This window comes from Falco rusticolus, chromosome 7, assembly GCF_015220075.1.
Source record: "Falco rusticolus isolate bFalRus1 chromosome 7, bFalRus1.pri, whole genome shotgun sequence".
Lineage (NCBI taxonomy): Eukaryota > Metazoa > Chordata > Aves > Falconiformes > Falconidae > Falco > Falco rusticolus.
The window spans coordinates 20,177,993-20,197,390 of NC_051193.1; the positions used below are offsets into that span (position 1 = coordinate 20,177,993).

The 19,398-nt window shown below is 39.6% G+C and overlaps 1 protein-coding gene across 7 annotated transcripts in view; it reads left to right on the forward strand.

Moving 5' to 3' along the window:
• The window catches only part of TJP1 (tight junction protein 1), a 198,952-nt gene extending 189,123 nt beyond the window's left edge, over nucleotides 1–9,829 (forward strand). For 4 of the 7 annotated variants that reach the window (XM_037393868.1, XM_037393861.1, XM_037393864.1 and 1 more), the window contains 5 exons: nucleotides 591–766; nucleotides 1,491–1,932; nucleotides 3,204–3,421; nucleotides 4,726–4,869; nucleotides 8,202–9,829. In XM_037393868.1, coding sequence (XP_037249765.1) covers nucleotides 591–766; nucleotides 1,491–1,932; nucleotides 3,204–3,421; nucleotides 4,726–4,869; nucleotides 8,202–8,296 — 1,075 coding nt within the window. In that variant the 3' untranslated portion in view covers nucleotides 8,297–9,829. The remainder of the gene's footprint in view (nucleotides 1–590; nucleotides 767–1,490; nucleotides 1,933–3,203; nucleotides 3,422–4,725; nucleotides 4,870–8,201) is intronic. The other 3 variants (XM_037393863.1, XM_037393867.1, XM_037393862.1) reach the window with 2 other exon arrangements.
• The last annotated feature ends 9,569 nt before the right edge of the window (nucleotides 9,830–19,398 follow it).

The following is a 19,398-nucleotide window of genomic DNA, read 5'->3' on the forward strand; positions in this document are numbered from 1 at the left end:
ATATTTCTAGTGTAAGAAGAATGTTTTGAAAATAAGATTTTAAAATGATCTACACCATGCACATAAAGCTAGTGAAGCTTAAGCTGATTACGTTTCTAATTAAGATGGCATTGTTCAGATACTAGGTGTATTTAGAAAAGTTGTACTAGAATCCGTTGTCTTTTGGCTAAATACGCTTTTCAAAAAAAACCCACCCCCCCAAAAAAGTGGATTTATATTTTTATTTTGAAGACCTGTTAAATTAGAGAATGCTTGTTTTATTGAAATTGCCCCAAATTAAATTGAAAAACTTAAGTTCTTGTAGGCAATTATACAAATACACCTGAAATGTCATCTGCCTTTTGTTTGCCATGGTTTGTGTTACTAATCTTCTAAAGATTCAATGTTGTCTTAATCTCTTGTGCTTATCAATAAATGTTTTTATACTTGAGACAGGATATTAAAGAAAATCGTGTGTTAATGTTTATAGGAAGAGATGGAAATATCTCTCAGGTGATCATAGAAGAAAAGGATAGCAGTGAATGCAGGAGCTCAGGGCCTGAGGAGACTGAACAGTCAAATGTTTTGGGTTTTTTGTTTTATTTCAACAGGGGGAAAACAACCGATGCTGAATCAATGGATAGACCTGTTGGTGAAAAACGCTATGAGCCGATCCCTCAAGTTACAACTCCTCCTCCTGCTCCTTCAGTCCAGTATACACAACCCCAGTCCATCAATAGTCCTGTCCTGTCTCTCCCAGCACACCACAAGCCTGCACTTTCCGAAGGTGGGCAGCTGGGAAGCTAACCTGTCTGGTGTGGTGACCAGTACTGCTTGTCGGGTGCTTGTCTGGTTGCTTCAGCATGTCTGCGCTGGTGACTGTGCTGTTCTCTAACTGAAACTTGGAACAATTATTAGTGAAAGTAGCTTTTTACTAGAGTGAAATTGGGTTTTGTGAAATGATTTGGTGCTCCTGTCTGAACCGGTAACTTCCAGGTGTTGATACATTGTCGCTGTAATTGTCTTTTCTATACTTCGTGTTCTTAGTATAAATGAAGGAAAATATTCAGTACTTAAAAAATTTACCTCTCTGTGCTTTGGACCGGAATTCTTTAGGCTTCTAAAACCAGAAAGAAAAGATGTTTTCACTTCCCCATTGAGAGGATTTCCCAGTCCAAATGAATTTTGCAGTTTGTGCAATTGCATGATAGTATTCCAATACTCATTTACTCTTTTAATTTTTTTTTCCTTGTCATGATATAAATCAGTCCAGCCTTTTTTATTGAAAGGCCATGCCATTGTGTCCAACATAACTGTTTAATGAAACATTAGATAAGGTGTCTGAACATACAAAATATGGTAGGAGGACAGATGATCCAAGGTTTGGCTTATACTCTGTATTTTACGTAGTAGATTAAGAATTGACTAAAATGCATTCTTATGCTGTAGTTGTATGACTAGAAATTTGTGATGGTCGCTGACAAGTTGTGATATTTTTATTTGCATTGCAGTTAACTCTGTGTCAGACCCTCCTCCACCTCAGAATAAGCCAGCAATTTTCAGATCCTCGAGAGAGGACACTGTGCAGTCCACGTTTTATCCTCAGAAAAGCTTCCCTGACAAAGGCCCCGTGAATGGAACTGAACAGATTCAGAAAACAGTCACTCCTTCTTACAACCGCTTTACAACGAAACCTTACACTAGTGCTGCAAGGCCCTTTGAGCGCAAGTTTGAAAGTCCTAAATTCAACCATAATCTCTTGCCAAATGAAGCTCAACATAAACCAGAGTTGCCATCAAAATCTCCAAATTCTCCTCAACCGATTTTGAAAGCACACAGCTCATCGCAGCCTCCTGAGTTTGATAGTGGAATGGATACCTTTGCTGTACAGGTCGACAAGCCTAAATATCAACCAAATAATGTTAATGCTGTGCCTAAAGCCATTCCTGTAAGGTAAGCTGCTGCTTTTTTCTTTCGATTAGTACATCTATAGGAGTTCATCTGTGAAACCTAGGAAAAGTAGTTTTGTTTTGGGGTTTGAGTTTGGGGTTTTTGCTGTGCTTGCGATTTCTGTTGATGTTAAAGTGATCCTGTGACTCTAAATTTCTGCCAGAGGGCAACGAAGAACAAGCATTTGGATAGATAACTTCGAGTATGTCCTAAATCCCTGTATCATCTTGCATCCTGTTACTAGAAAGTGGCTTTTCTCATATTAGAATTATCAATCTTCTTGTAGATAGTAATCATTTGTCCTCTCAGTTTGTTTCTAGAAGATGGAATTAATTTCTAAGGATAGCTGTTGCACCAAATTGTAATCATTCTGTGTGCTTAGAGGGACACTTCATGGTTACAGGTGCATAAAGGATATTTTTAAAATTGTAGATTTAAAAATTAAAATTGTAAAAAGAGAAAGTACCTGTAGCAGATGCAGTTTGGTTCTCTTTACTGTGGACAACACAACAGCTTAAAAGCAGCTTGTGCTTGCCTAATATGCTTTAACTGTAAGAATTACATCAAGAGCAACAGGTAGTATTACAGTCTTAAGCTCTTCCCTGACTTATTAGAATCTTTTCACTAACATTTGGAGAACAGTGTTTCATTATTTTTTGATAGCAAAATAATAAGGCATGAACCAGGCTTGAAATCTTGCTTGATGGTTCAGTAGCTCAGAAATGTAATAGAATGAATCCTATTTGTTCTTAAGCACCCGAGAAACGTTTTGATGCTGTATAGTTTTGTAAACTGATAGGAATTTTGAAATTACTTTGAGGGAAATTCCTTAGAAATTGATCTGAAATCTCATACTAGCCATTTGATAATGTTGCGTATTTCTCTTTAGTTGTATCATGGCAACCTGGAATAAAATGTGTGGGTTTGTGGTTTTTGAGGTGGGTTTTTGGGGTTGTTCTTTTGGGTTTTTATGGGCTTTATTTTCAGTGTATATCTGAATAGAAGGGCTTGGTGTGAGTTGCTCTAACTACTTTCTGAACATTTTCAGAGTTTGTGGGCTTCAGTGGGGGATTTTTGTGAAAATGTTTGCTCATGGCAGAACTTGAAGTATTTTCATCTTAGTTATCCTGCGCAATCAGGTGTGGGACACATTTTTAATATTTTCCTTAAATGAGTGCTAGCCTGTCTGCTCTGCTGAAATGTTAGAGGAAAGCATGCCACCGACTTCCAGGAAGATGTTGATAAAACTGCGAGGTGTTCTGTCTTATATTCAGCCCTTCAGCACTCGAGGATGAGGAGGAAGAAGACGGACACACTGTTGTGGCCACAGCAAGAGGTGTATTTAACAGCAATGGCGGTGTGTTGAGCTCCATAGAGACTGGAGTTAGTATTATTATACCACAAGGAGCCATCCCAGAGGGAATAGAGCAAGAAATATATTTCAAAGTTTGCAGAGACAACAGCATACTTCCACCTTTGGACAAAGAGAAAGGTAAGAGCTGGCACTGTACACTGTTGTGTTACTTAATACAATTCTTTTCTAACAGCAGCAAAATAGAATATGAAAATACTTAAATATGCTTCAATATATAATGTATATTTCTGTATGAAGAAATATCTCCCAAGAAGTGTAAGGGAAGCAATATCTTGCTTATTTTGAAAGTTTTAAGCAGGTTGAAGGCACTGAATTAAAACTTGAGAATATTTAATTTGTAGACTTAAAGAGATTTAAAATTTACCTAGTGCACTAAAAAAAGGTTCTAAGTTATTTTTTTCTTTTTTTTAATGAATCTTTGAAATTGAAATTTTACATTCCCTCACAAAGTGCAGGGATTTATTCTAGGTACTCTTACTAGGAATATTTCTTCATCTCAGTTAGGACCAAAAGAATTGCAAGGCAAGTGATTTAAACCAGTTGAAATACTTGGAATTTACTTCAATACCTGAAAATACTCAGCATTTTAATCCTTTTCAATTTCTTTAAAGGAATCGGCTTCACAGTTTAAAAAACAATCTAACTTTTATATACATAAAAGTATATTCCCGACTGCCTTGTTAACAAGGGTTTAGTGTATCTCAGTGGAGCAGTTTTTTCATAGTAAGTCTGTCTTTGATACCACTAGTCCAGCGTACATGCATTTTTTTGACCTGTCAGATTCTGAATTTCCTCAAGTCAAGAAATTAAAGGGGTGGTTAATGTCGTCATTTTTTGGTTAAAGCATTACTGGCAATTTGCGGTTACTTTGAATAGTTTTAAACCAAATATAGCATGTTTCCTCAACTGAATAATATTATGTTAACATTTGGAGTTTTAAACTGAAAATAGACCTATGTTGTCTCCTGACTGTTAAGATAAGAGTCAGGCTCTTTAGCTGCTAAAAAGCTTTATTCAGCCCAGTGTGCCATAAATCCGTAGAAGCAGAACATTGCAGCTGTAGTGCAAAAAGAAGCATGAATAAGGCTGCTTGCAGATTTGGGGATTTCTTTCTTTTGATGCACCTGCTTAGAAATTAGTGGCAAAAGAAAAAATATAAATCCCAATATGATCTAGTCATCAGACTTGTTTTATCCTTGTTCATTTTGAGATTGTGATATTTTCCATCAAAAAGTCACTTGAGCGCTTTGAAAGAGATTGAGAAACAATATTGCTATGTGCTATTCTTTACTGACAGATCAAAACGTTCATATTTTTCTCTAAAAATAAGTTGCACAAGTAACTCTGCGATGTAATTATGTAATACTTTTTACTGACTCTTCTTGAAATAGGTTCAACATTTTTCTTTCTTTTTACCACAGGTGAAACCCTTCTTAGCCCCTTGGTAATGTGTGGGCCCCATGGACTGAAATTCCTGAAGCCAGTGGAGCTGCGCCTGCCACATTGTGCGTCTATGACCCCTGATGGTTGGTCTTTTGCTCTAAAATCCTCCGACTCCTCGTCGGGTATGCTGTCCTCCCTCTGTCCTTTTGGGGCTTTTGGGTGCTATCGTATAATTTAAGTTAACTTGGCTAAAGACGATGCTGTGTAATATGAAGAACTCAATCATTGTATTTGTGTCAAACTCTCCCATTTCACTTTCATTACAGATGTCTTTCTTACATTTACTCATGGTGCAAATTCATAGATAAAACCATGATAGCAGAAAAAGAGTAATATCTCTAGTCTATTAAATATTATCGTATTTTTCTATTCTGTCTTCTTTCTTGAGGACTGCTACAGCTGAATACACTTGAAATGATAGTCGCACTAAAATTGAGAGGAAATGATTATGTACCTCTGATTGGCCTTTGTAACATAACTGGTGTTTGTCTGTTGCTTAATTAACCATATAGGACTCTGGCAAATCTTAACAATCTGCATGCTCATAAATCATGATTTAATGCTTGTTAACTGTTTCCATGTGTGCAAGTTGATGCTAACAATTGGGTCACTTAAACTATAGTGTTCAGTAAAAGCATTTACAATTCACTCTAACGTAGCTGGATTTTCCACAAGACTTTTCTTGCTTGCTTCTGCCTATTTCTCCTCTACTGCCTTTTACCCAGAAGTTTCTGGTTGATAGTAAAAGTTGCAACTAGGTTGCAATTTTATTTACCTGTTCATTTTTACCTCACTGTGGCTTTCTGGGATGAGGGGGAGAATGTATTGGCTGGAATTGTCAGTGAGGAGCCTAATTGAGAATTCTGGGCAAGTTTCAAGCAATTTCATGAAATGGCTGTGAGGTTGCAGAGATAAGGAATGTTTGCACATCTGGGGAAAAAGTCCGAAGGTTGTTTTCAGCTGCCTTCAAAATTTACGATGGAAGGTTCAAACCATTAATGTGTACGTACGATCTAAGTAACGACTGAACGATGTACTTCTGTATCCAGCATTTAAGCCACCATGTATGCATATCTTCCATCACTTAATGTATCTATCACTGTCAACACCAAAGCACCGATGCTTTGAAAGATTAAAGCATCAATCCCCTTGATGGGGATTCAGTAACCTAGAAGTATTAATGGCAATAATTTTTAGTTGTTTTTTTATAGACCGTTATGTGCATGTCTTGCATGCATCTATTTAACAATGTGTGTATACATGGCCGTGTTAAAACATGGACTCGTAAATTATAGGGTCCCAAAAGATACGACAACTATGTACAAAAATGACACAACACTTCCTTTGTAACTAATAGCACCTGTTCATGAACTTACTTGAAGTGAAGGGAGAGGACTCAAATGATCTAAACAATCACTGAGGTTACTGAGACACTTTTCTCCCTTTCCAAAGTGGGATGTGTGTGTGTGCGCATGTGTGGGTGAGAGCAAGAGCGTGTATATTTAAACCCTAACACTTTCTGTACTGTAAATATAACACCACATTCTGTTAATCTGAAATGGGATGTATATCATAACATTGCTCTTTTGAGACAAACTTTAAATTAGGCAATTCTGTCTTATGATATGTAAGTAGACCATACTGTGTCTTAAATAAATAATTGTTTTCTCTCTTTCTAAATTAGTTGGTTATGGGACTCTGATTTTTGAGGTGGCTTTATATTAACAGTTTACACAATTCTGGGTTTTTTCTCTCTTTGGTCGTCTGCTCTACCTCATCTTTCCTCAATGTATCCATGTTCTGTCCTAAAAGCGACATTCATTTGCACTTACTAACATCCTTTCTGCCACATTTAAACTTCATATATTGATATTTTACTGTTAAACCACTTCAAAAGCTTGAATGATTCTGGTGTTAAAACTGACTGGGGAAGAAAGTTGTCTTTTATGGCCACATCTAGTAGAATGCGTTAGTAAAAAAATACTGCAGGATCTCTTTTCTTTCTTTTTTTCTTCTTTCCTTCCCTCCCCCTGCCCCCCCCCCCCCCCCAGCAGTTGTATGTAAGTATGGGGAAAACATCCTCAGCAGCGAGAGGTTGCAGTGGCTACAGTCTAATCCTTACTCTATGTATTTAGGAGGAAAGGTTGGAAAAAGTCTGCCATTCTCATGTGCAAGACCACAACCTGGTTGCCCTGCAGTCCTAGTCCTGTTTATCCTTCTCCTGACATATTTGATCATGTGCGTTTTGAACAGAATTCCCTGCATCTATAAAATTAAAAATTATCCAGCATTATTGAGCTTTTTGACTGAAAAAAGTAGTCTCAGCTGGTTGTAGTAAACTTGTTCACATTCTCTAACTACACACAGGCCACTTCTCTTTGTCCTTACATCAGATGTGCATCGTGCATCACTCAGTGCATTGTGTACTTCATTTTGTTTTCATGAGTTCAAGAAAATTACGTGGAATTTACATCAGTCTCATTTAATACAGAGGTCTTGGGTGTTTGCAGTCTGTGTGACTGGGTTCTCGTAACTTACTGCCCAGATGTCAAGGCAGATCTGTTTTGGCTGAGCTATTTAATGTCACTTATCTGGAAGGCTTAAGAGAACTTCAGTGCCTTTTTCTCTGTTCCACCATAGTGGGGGTGGTGTGGGTGATTCTTTTTGTGTAGTGGCAGCACTGAGTAGTGGTGTTAGGTGGGTAAGGGAGGAGTGTTTCCTCCAGCTGGAAGAGACAATTGACCTTGCAGATGGAATGTAACCCTTGCCTGGTGAGATGGCAGCTGATGACTTTCCCTTGTAACAGAACGTTACACAGGACCTTTGACCATGAGTAGATAAGATCTGTTGTGAAGATTTTTAAGTACGTGCCAGTTAACTAGAATTCCTTTTAGAGCGTCAGTGTTTCAGGCTTTTAAATGACTATACTGGATGTAGCTGCAAGGTGACTATGGTCCTGTCTACAATAATTTTCGTAATAGAAAATGAAACTGCCAATCTGTCATAGCATTTAGTTACAACATAACTTCTGGTTTGGCTCATCTGTGTTGAGAACTGTTCCAAGGAACTTCAAATGCATCCTACCCAGATTAGCTTTTAAAATACCTTTGTTTTTTTCTGGCAATTCAGAAGGAGCCAGTGAATACCTGATTCACTATTGACCTTCTCAGATGGGCAGCACTGTGTTGGTGCTGTAGAGTAGAATGACTTAATATTTAACAGTTCCCGAGTGCCACAGCATCTATTTTGAATAACTGATCTACTATTAGGTGAAAATAAAGGGTGAATTTTTTATTAACATAAAACTGCAGGGTTGTTTTTTTTTAAAAAAAAACCCAAACAAACAGGTATTGATTCAGAACTTAAAAGCTCCTGTCCAAAAGCTTGGTTGTTTCAAGATGTGCTCTGTTTGACGGCGGATACTAAACACCAGCATTGTGTTTTCCTCCCACAGGTGACCCCAAAACCTGGCAGAACAAGTCTCTTCCCGGGGATCCAAACTATCTTGTTGGAGCAAACTGTGTCTCAGTCCTAATTGACCACTTCTAAATATTAAGTTAGCTGACTGAGTAAATAATGTGAAACTGAGATGGACCTTACATATAAACTGAACCACTCTATCAAGTATTAACTGTTCTATAAGTGATAATGGATCTTAGTGTTTAAGCATCTTGCTTTAACTAACAACGGTTTAGCAAGTACACTCTTTGAACCATGGTCACAGTACATGCCACAAGCAGGGAGTGTACAGTGGGAACAAGGTGGGGGTTTTGCAGGTTCTGTATGCTTTGGTTTGGTTGTTCTTTTGTGGTTTTTTCTTTTGCTGCTTTTTTTTTTTTTTATAAGGACACTACTAGTATTTCATTGTTTAAAATCTGAAATTACCAATGGAATTACATTCAGAGGAACTGAATTTGGTTCATATTCCACTGGCGAAAACACAGAATTTGGCCTGTGTTTTTACAGCTGTGTGTTTGTAACTCACAAGACTACATTTTGGTCTCTGGTTTTTAATGACTTTTGGTGTAAGTGTCCAATGAAATGGCAGTCAACTTGGGGTAGCACAGTTTAGATGTTTTCCTCTGTTGAGAGGCTAATGCAAACACATCTACTGACTGTATATGGAAACACTGTCACGAGAACGGGGGGAGGGGAAAAAGCATGTGGGATGACTATGGTTCAGTTGCCTCTGTGGATTTGTAAATTAACCACATTATTACAGACCTATTAACCAGCAGGGATGCCTTACCCTCATGTTTTTAATAGTCTTAGCTCTCATAGTTCTCTGTATTAAGTTTGTATGGCTTTTGTGCTTACCTAGATAATGTATCATGAGAGACTGGGGAAAGAAGAAGAAAAAAAAACAAAACACACACACACAAAAAACAAAACAAAACAAAAAAACCCCAACAAAACACAACACCTTGTGAGTTTGGTTTAGAGAATGAGTATTGTTTGTGTTCATCAGCCAGAAGAGAACCAGAAGAAAATGATGGTATGTTTTCTGCTATGCATTTGAAAATTTATAGATGTTATAGACTGCTTGTATATAATGCGTGCATACCACTTTTGTTCTTGGTTTGTAAATTAACTTTTATAAGCTTTACCTTTTTATATATATAAATATATATAAAAACAAACAAAGTTTCTTAAGGATATCTTTGTATTCTCATACCTTTTGAGCCTTGAACTTTGACATCTGCAGCAATAAAGCAGCATTTCTACAATATACAAACAAGGACATTTTTTTAAAATGCACAAAGTTGTTACCTTTTAAAGCGCTGCATTTAAAGAATATAACTCGGAATTCTCTACTTTGATTAAATTCTTGAGAAGTATCCCTACTGTAATTTGTCATAAGGATGCTGTACTATGTGCCCTGAAATGTATTTTTTTACTAATAGACAATTTATTACGGCACAATGGCACTACTACTGTTTAGATAATATACCACTGCATTCTGTTAATGAGTTATTAGCTATTCAGGTGTGGCTGATTTTTTTTCTGCAGTTATTAAAATTACACGTTTCTAAATATACAGAATAAAACTGTTTTTAAAATAATAAAGGAGATTGTAGTACCTTATTGTTTCTGAAATGCATTTATGGGAACGTGACAAAACCAATTCTGATTTTTTTTTTTCCAATGTCAAGTAGGCAGGTGGATTCTGCCGTATGTTCATACATGAAGCAGAGCTCTTGTGGAGTCAGTTGGAGTTGTCTGCAGCAGGGCTTCCGAAAGTATTAACTCCAGCGTGGATCCATCAGAAGTACTCAATACAAGTAGGAGTGGTAGACTTACCTCTGAAATCATTATGTTGGTGCTACTTACACCTGCTCTTCCAAACGCTTCGGTAGTGTACTAGCATGGAGATTTACAGATCGTCCAGTTACACAGTTTTAAGGGTATTCCTACAGAATTCCGTTATCAGGCCTGTTTGTAGTACTTGGTGGCTAACTAGTAAGCCACTGTTATTCTGTAAGAGAAAATAAATGCTAGAAGTTGTGTTTAAATAATGCTGGGACATGGTGCGTAACCCTGATGTTTCCTTTCTGTACTTGTACTGACCAGTTAGTTTTGTTTCTCCCCTAGAAGATGTATTTTTTTACTATCGCTACTACTCAAGGCTTATCTCAACTCTTAAGAGCAGACAGGAAATTTGAATGGCAGAAAAACCTGTTCATGTCAGGATGGCATTTTGCATTTGTCTTAGTGATCGTATATTGGTGGTATTTTTTTGAATCGGCAGAAAGGAAAGTTTCAAAAAGCATCTTGGGGAAAATTCTAATGCTAAAATTTTCGAAGTGTTCTGTTTTTTTACTTATGTTAGTAAGCAGTATGTGCAACACTACAAAAGGAGTCAGTCTGTTGGACTTGAGGAACAGAACCCCAAAGTTATACCACGTGGATTATTTGCAGCAGTGTCATTTGTGTCTTGGCCATCCAGAGGCTAGCATGCCATAAGGTGTAGCTGTCCTGAGTTGCCCTTACTATAGCGATCCAGACAATATCTTTCTGCTCTTCTCTTAAAGAGTGTAGGGCCATGTCTTTTTGTCAAAATGGAAAAAAAAAAAAGTGGCTACTGTTGCTTTGCTGTCATTATGAGAAAGCTGATGCTCTTCAAAACGTGGCAATTCTCTACTGCCAAGCAGCCTGTCAATGGGGTTATTTTTTGCTGCCTGTAGGAATGTTTATCGAAGCGGCTGATTCAAACCACATGCATGTTTTCCTCATTAAACCCCAATGGTTTTGGGTTAAAACTTGGACATCAAGAATAACTCTGCTAAAATAACACATTTTCTTACTTTAAAAAAGCAGTGGTTTTGAAATCTTTATCCTAGCAAGAGATTACTTAGCTTACATATTTTATATAGGCTAGGCTCTGCAGGAGGCAAGTTCAGATGCAATATTTTAACTTGCTATAGTTCTCTAATCACTATTTAACATGAACTTCAAAAACTGCATCTCCCTCTTCTTCCTATTTGTCTCAGCGATGTACTGGCTAGCTTTAGCCCTGCAAATTGAGCAGGAGTTTTAATAACGTAAGTCTCAAGTTTTGAGCGCGTTTCTAAACAAGTGGCTTCAGTGGTGGAAACAGATACTCAATAGATACAGAATTGCTGTTCATTTCTCGGACTTAGGTTCTTGGTAGAAAATTAGTGTTATTTTTTCAAGAGAAGTAGTAATGACTGTTTGACTACTCGTACACAAATACGGTTGTAGAAGTACTTTCCTGTTCCTGCCAGCCTGGGTTAGGTGAAGCAGATCATCAGGGTTTAGGGTCTGGTTGAAGAATCTCTGCTGTGGTGTCACCTAGACCAGATGACAGAAATCAAAGGCATACAGATTCGGAGAATAAAAGATGTTAAGCATGTCTGAGAAATGTTTTCTTGGTATCCAAGTCACCTGTGAGGAAAGCAGTTGTAGAAGCCTCACGGAGGGCCGGCGGTAGTCTGTTACGTTTGGGGTTCTTCTGCAGCTAGCCCTGTCCATTGGCAAGATCGTATGAGTGGGTAAAATTATTTTTCATTATATCCAAACAAACTGTGCATTGTGGCCCTGTGAGGAACCATCTGAGAATAAATACACTTAATCTTAGTGGAAGTGTATGAAGCTGCCTGTGCACACACATGTAGACATGATTGTGGTTGATTAGATTTTTCTATTAGCTTGAATTGAATGCTGTGGACTACTTGGCTCTGTGCTTGACAGTTGTCATTCTGGTGACACTGAAATAATTACACTGTCACTGAACTTGGCTTGAAACCCAGTTTGACAGACATCAAAGGATGTTTTCATGGGAAATAATGGTGCTGTCCTAGTTACCTTAATTAAACTTGAAACTCTTACAGATCGTTCCAAATGGCTGCGAAAGGGACTTCAAGTAGTAACAGTTCTTAACTGTGTAAGATGCAGAGAACAGGGTCACAACAGAACCTCCTCTGTACCTACAAGTGCAAACGTCCTATCTTACTGCAGGAGTAATAAAGGAGAACAAAAGTGAAGAAAGAGAAACAGTTGTGCATGCTGCTGTGCGACTTGGCACCGTGTGAACTTGGGAAAAGAGCAGAAAGCACCATTTGTGCTTAGAGTGACAAGAACAGATCTGAGGCTAACTTCTGGCAGTTGTGAATTTGCTAATGCTCGTTCTGCCATGGCTCTGATCTTGTGATGAATGTCTATGAAGTTTCCCGTTGAAGTTTATTATGCAACGCTAACTGCCTATCTCCTCACCTCCAGCACCGAGAAAGAGACAGTAGAAGAGTGGAGATGAATATAAGATGTCCAACTGTCCCCTTGGCCTGGAGGGGCTGCCAGTAAGGCAGGTTTGGTGTCTGTCACTGTTGCTGACAAGGGAGTAACTTTGGTTGAGTTAACGCGATTGGAACCTTGCCAGATCATCCATTCTGTGTGTCTTGTGAAAGTGGTAAAGGATCTTACACTTCTACATGAGGAAATCAGGTGCTGTGCTTGTGGTCAGGGGTCTCTAGTGGATTTTGTGTCTGTTCATCTTGGGGTTTTTGGTGGGGGATTTTTTGGTGTGTTGTGTCTTGCTCTCTGTGAAGAACTTCACCAGGAGTACTTCACAGACTCCAATAGCGTCACGCGGATTTGGATTATAAATCCGAAGTGTTTGGTACCACTACAGACCACTATCAAACCAGGAGTCTCCTGTGTCTTCACTGTCTGCAGCAGCTTGCTGTGTTTTATGGTGTTCTCTTGCATTTCTGACCTGATGTCCTGTATGTGTGTTCTGAATTTTATGGGGAGGGAGGGGGCAGGCAGGTGGATGGATGGCAGACACAAGGGATGAGGCTTCAGCTCACCTGGGGCGACTGAAATAAAAGGACTGTGAGTAGTGGGGAGAGTCTTGGAGGTTTAACAGTTTTTGTAAAACATTAATGCTGCTGCAATTCTCTGTATTCAGGAGTCTGTTACTTTTCCCAGTGTGACAAAATTTGCTGAGCATTGTGCTGCTCTGAAGGTATTGTAAGGACGCGATGGCAGGCGGGAGCCCTTACGGTAGGTAGAGGCTGGGAGTTGGGCAGCTACACAACTGGTGGGATCACTTCAGCATTACTCAGAGTATTTGAATAGGCTTGAAAAACTTGAATAAAACCTTAAAAGAAGTTCTCTTGAATACTTTTAAACACCATATACCTCTGTATGCATAATGTATCTGTTGCAGCAAATCGTTCCCAGCAGAGAAAACTGCAATTCTCTATTTGTTACCCTGGTGCTACCTATTGCCATGGTCTAAGGGTCCTTTTTAGTGACTGTAATAGCAATTACCTATACAACTGAAAAAACAGATGCCTAAGGAAATAAACTAAAAATAGTAGTCTAATAACTGACTACTGGTATTGTCTTTTTTTTCCCCCTTGGGTATTGAATGCATATTAAATTTTCTTTAAAAATAATTTAACAAAAACCCTCTCATCTAAATATTCAGCTAATGTACCTTGTCTTCACAGTATTCTGCAGCTCTTGCCCATTTTATACAAAAGTTGCTGAGCACAGCAGATACGATAGGCTGTGAAAACATTGTATATAAATAACAGCTTGTTAGGATGAGTGCAGGCTTAAAACATGCTGGTTAATGTATCAGGTTTCAGAATCACGTTAAAACCAAGCAGTGTCTTCCCAGAAAAATTACAACCTGCTTCAACCCTTCTTCCTTTCAACTTTAGAGCTTAGAGTTTGGGGGAAGATCTAAGTGAGAAGTAACAGTAGAATTTCAGGAAAATGAGATCTGGCATTCCGTTCAGTAGGTGCTTTAATATCTTGGTGTTTGACTACCAATGGTGATACTTAATCAGACATATAGTATGCGCTTGAAGTCTACTTCATTTCAAATGCACTGAGTGCATTTAAAAGCCTTGCTGAAGACTTAGATGATTTTGAGGAAATCTGGTGCTGAAAATTCTTTGCAGAAAGAAGATGAGAAGAAACTCATTTGCTAGCAGGAGCATTCGTAATACAGAGCTTGATAACTTCCAGTGTGGCTGATGTAGCAGTGAAGCTGGCTGCTGGGATTTCCCTCCTAATGACGCTTGCTTTTGTCCTTACTGAATTCATGACAGAGTATTTCAGGTTCATCACATTGCCGAATAAAAAGGTAAGGTAGAGTTAACTAAATTGGTGATACAGGAATTTTGATTACTTAAAGGAATACTTGATTACCGAAGTAGCATGTTGGTATAGTAGTACATCAGGGAAGCTTGCTTAGTGACCAGAAAATAGTTGCCTTAATTTTAACATTTCTGTTGACTTTCCAGTTTGTCTTGGCTAGAAGCTCTGGAAAGGCACAAGATGTATGCAGGTGCAAACCTTCCTGTGTGGTACATAATGCTATGAAACTGGCTATGTAAATGATAGCCTGCTGCCTCTGTAGGCCAGTCAGAACCTGTGCTGGGAGGAGGAGGTGCAGCCCTTTTCCCAGAGCATCGCTGGCAGTCCCACCGGTGCTGCCTCTGTCGGCACCACTTATTTTATTTCTACCAGCAACACACTGAAGTTCTTTATAGCACCTCAGTTTGCTGAGAATGCAGGAGTGACGACAGCCAGCTTATGTGTCTGTTTCCTGTACAGGCTTAGTTTCTTCAAAATAATTGATGTCTTCATGGTTCTTGGCAGTCTTGAAAAGGTAATTCAGGTATAAGCTGTTGCAGTAATACCTAGGCAGCTATGTCAGTCTCCCCAAAATATGAAAGCTTACTTACCTGATCTGGTCTTCCTAGTTCCACCCCACATCCCAATTTGGTACTCTGCTGGTAAAGAGGCCTGTGGGTTTTGTTTTCAAGAGACTAGAAACTTGTTTTCTGGTTTAATGGCATTATAAATGTAATCCCCGTTATTTAATAGGCACGGATGGCATGGGGTTGTGGCCTGTGATGGTAACAGCTGCCCAGTTTTAAAGTGTCAGTAAGTGGGGAGAGCAGTTTTCCTCAAAATAAGCTGAAAATGACCACAAAGCAGAAAAAGTTTCCAGAGAGCCCACAGAGCGGATTCTGCTGCAGGGTTCTATTTAACAACACCCCAACCCCATCATCCCCCCCCAAAATTTTTTGCCACTACCAGCAAAACTCCCAGACTTTGTCGGTTTTGACCAACTTCTATCCAGGATGTAAAAATTCCTAGTCCCCAGTGAATGCGAGGGAGTGTGAGCAAGGGGTCACTGCAGCGTGAGTAGGTGGTGAGCAAGCACGGAGGTACGACTTCACGCTTCCTTATTGCATTTTGTTTAAATCAATAGCGAGCATTGCTCTGACATACCCATAACTTTTGACGTGTTTTCTGTTTCTCTTCTTTTTTGCTTGGATAGTTGGAAGTCTGCTGACCTTGCTACTCTGGTCTGTAGGCAGTAGCTTTGTGAAGGGTAGCGGTGGCAGTGAGTTGAGGCCATCACACTGCGTACCGTTTTGTGAGTGTGCATTTCCAGTAACAATTCTGAAGGCATTAAGTGCCACTCTTGCTTTCTAGGCATGATCTTCTTTTTTTTTTAGTGTGAAAAATACGAAGCGACTAGCTCTGACTGCCTAGTAGTGAAGCCACATATGGGGAATACACCATACTCCCATGCAAAAATACCTGCATGGTGTTGTGTTTAGGTCAAAATGGGACAGAAACGGAAACAGAACCATGTAATTTCTTGTTGTGTGCATTGATGCTCCATTTCAGTCCTCTTTTAAGAGAAAAAAGAATTGTTCTAGCATGGACAACTAGTTTTGCAGTGGCAGAAGCTGTTAGGGAGGACCACTCTGAAAACTCAGGGAAACAGAAAATGGATCTGAATGTAAATAATTGAAGCTTACTGGCATTAACCTTCAGATGTAAAACCTACCAAAACGTTCCACCTATGCAGTGTTCCCTGGAAGTCTGGTTCTGTGTATGTACGCATCCACACCTGCTGCTACCAAAAGTCTGAGCTTTGCTGGTAGCGGTGGAGATGTGTTTCCATACATCTCATTCACCTCCCGTAGGATCCATAGGATGGTCCAGGGTGGTCAGTCCAGTATCTGCAACGAGAGTTGGTAAGCTTTGCTGTTCTGCTGGATTTTCATAGGAATGACTTTACCGTATGATTTTGAGGGTTGTTTATCACATAGTAATGTGTGTGTAATTGGGCTACTCTTGGTAAACAGAAAAAACAAAGGTAATCGCCTGTCTCTGGAACAAAAACATCTCTTGCACCAAGAGGTTTAGGTTTTTTTGCCGTGAAAGGAAGAATACATAATTAAAAGCGTATCATTTAAAAATGAGTAGTTCCAATCAGCAGCAATTTGTGTTGGATTCCCTTTGTCGGGCAAAGGCTTCCCGTGTGCCATGGGAGCTCTCCGGCGGAACTGCTCTGTGGTGGGTGTAGAACACGCACCGGTGAGTGTGGAACTGCGCGGCACCTGGGATGGCTTCTTCCTGACGCTGGGAGTTTGCCGGCTGGGTGATGGGCCAGCATGCCCGCCTCTGCCAGCACAGCGGCGGTGGGAGCAGGAAGCAGCGGCTGCGGGGACAGGGGCACCGGTGGGGCGATGGGCACCCATGGGTGCTGCCTCAGCACCTGCTCCCTCCTCCCCAGGGTGCTCGCATTGGGACTGTAGCAGTGTCAGTTTGACGTTCCAGCTGGCTAATGGACGTGCCTTGTGTAACTGACCTTTTATTGGGACGCTGCAGCCCTGCCCCCGACCGAGTTCCAGAGCCTCAGGAATCTTAGAGCCCTGGTGTCGAGCAGCAGGTGGCCGAGGCTGGGGCTTGCCATGGGCAGAGCTGGGTGCAGCGTGCGCATGGGCAGCAGCGTCGCCCTGTGCAGGTCCCAGTGCCAAAAGGACCACTGCAGGCGGCTCATGCTCTGCACGGCCACAGGCACCGGTTCCCGCTGCGCAGCACTGCTTCGTAAGGAAAATGATGTAAATCCACAGCTTCAAATGTTGTCTTGGTTGTGATTTAAACAAGCGTCGTAGTTTGCAAACAAGAAGCCCGTTTTCATGAACGGTAGCTAAGAGGAGGATATTGTAGCATGCGTTCCGTCATCAGCACACTCAGCTTGGCCTTAGCTGCAGGCAGTAGGTGGCCCGGCGCTGCTCCACCGCTGAAGGTTGTCCGTGTTCGTGTCAGTTGTAAGGGACAGTTGCACTGGCAGGAACGGTCCTTCAGTGTGTTCCTTCTGCAGAGGGGTTGGCTTCATTTTTTGAGTCTTGCTGCCTCTTCCATAAAGCGGTGGTTGCTCAAAGGCTGCTTGAGTGGTTACAAAACAGATGTTCCTATTTAATCGGCTATGAAAGCAAAGGAGAGACGCTGGAATAGGAACATAAACTTCACTGTGGTGAGTTGCATTTGTGCCATCTCGCTCTGCTTCGGCACAGAGTTTTCTGCCTTTGTCTTTTATCCAGGACCGTGGGTTTTCTTTATGGACTAATAAACTGACGGGGGAAATGCCCAAAGACTGCTCTACCCAGCAAGAGATTATGAACTTTTAAGACTTTTTTAGTCTGCAGTTAATTCATTATTTCGTGTTCTCTTTGCATGAACTGTTAGCTCTTCAGAACAAAATTGGAAACAAGCCTTAGGAAACACTTCAGTGTTGTACAGAGTAATTTCCTAAAGAACAGGCTTTGTAAATTATACAGCGAGGGCTTTTTAACTACCTCAGAATGTTTTTGGTTTTTTTTTTTTTTTTTTTTAGAACAATATATCTGCATGACAATACAGTATTTTTTTAATAGGCTACATGGTGTAATCTGGATCAAATTCTAAAATAGAAGGGGTTTGGGGGTTCCCCCCCCCCCCCCCAAATTGTATTTCCCTCAGGAGAAGACCACCTTTGATGTTTGTGCCATGGGAGTATGTCCCTGGAGAATTACTTATTTTGTTTTACAGAAATAAAGACTGTGCTTTGTAAGGCACCCGCTGTAGAGCTGTGATCAAATATAAGCATTTTGGAGGATTAGTTTGAATGTGATTTCAGCTACCTGGAACGACAGTTACAAAACTCTGGTTTAGATTGTTGGGTAATTATGTATGAATATGGAGTTAAGAAAATAAAATTGTCGTTAAAGGCCTTCTCAGCATTTGAGACTTTAGCATTGTAATGGACGGTTCATTATTAAGCCCTTATTAACTCCTGATTTTTTTAATTGTCTTAAGAAAATAGTGATTTGAGTATAGATGATAACTTCTATTTTGTTAATAGAAAAATTAACTCAAATATTCTGTCAGTACCTTCATGTAGCCTCACAGGCATTGAAAAAACCTACATGTAACTTCAAAAAAATCATAATAATGTCCTCTTTCTAAAGAAAGAATGTTTTAATCCAAGAAGATCAAAGATTTACTTATCTCCAGTAACTAGCGTTCTGTCAGAATGTACTAATCTTGGATGATGAGATCAAGTAATATTTCTTGCAGCAATCACAGCTGAGGAAGAAATCACTTTCTTCTAAGCAAAAAATTGACATTCCAAAAATGGGTTTGCTCTTGACTAGAATGAACAGATATTTTAAGTGTGTAGTGAGGCAATGAAATTCAGGGATCCATCTGTGCATCATTTTATTCTTAGCGTATGTAAAGTTCTGAAAATAATTGGACAAGGACGCTGAGGTTCTGGTGCAGAGTTACGTAAGGATAGGTATAACTATGGAGAATAGTATTTGCTTATGGTATGTGCAGAATTCCAGAATTTTATTCCCCTGTGTTTATGGGCATGGCATCGGCTGAATAGTTTTGCCTGTGTGTTCACTTTGCATTAGGAACAGCTATATTGTCACTAGTGACTAAATAGAGAGACCCAGAAGAAGGTTTCTTAAGTAATTTTTTTTCATTCTGTGTCTCTTGAGAAATAACAAGCATATACAAGGTCAGCCTTCCTATTAAAACTTCTAATTTGTAGACAGGTTTTCTTTTGTGCATCACTTTACATGTAAGTAAAGCTAATTAAGCAGAAGAAAACAACAATTCCACAAGAGAGATACTTTTTTGAGAAACCTCCCTAAATATTATGAGACTTTTTTTAACAGTATGTGTATTTGGAAAGTAAGTGACAGAAGGGAGTCTTATACTCATCGGCAAGTATCTGTGGATGCTAAACTTGTAACTAATTATGGCTAATTTGGTGATGCCGTGAGTCATGCCGTGTGGCTTTATCAATCAAAAGAACC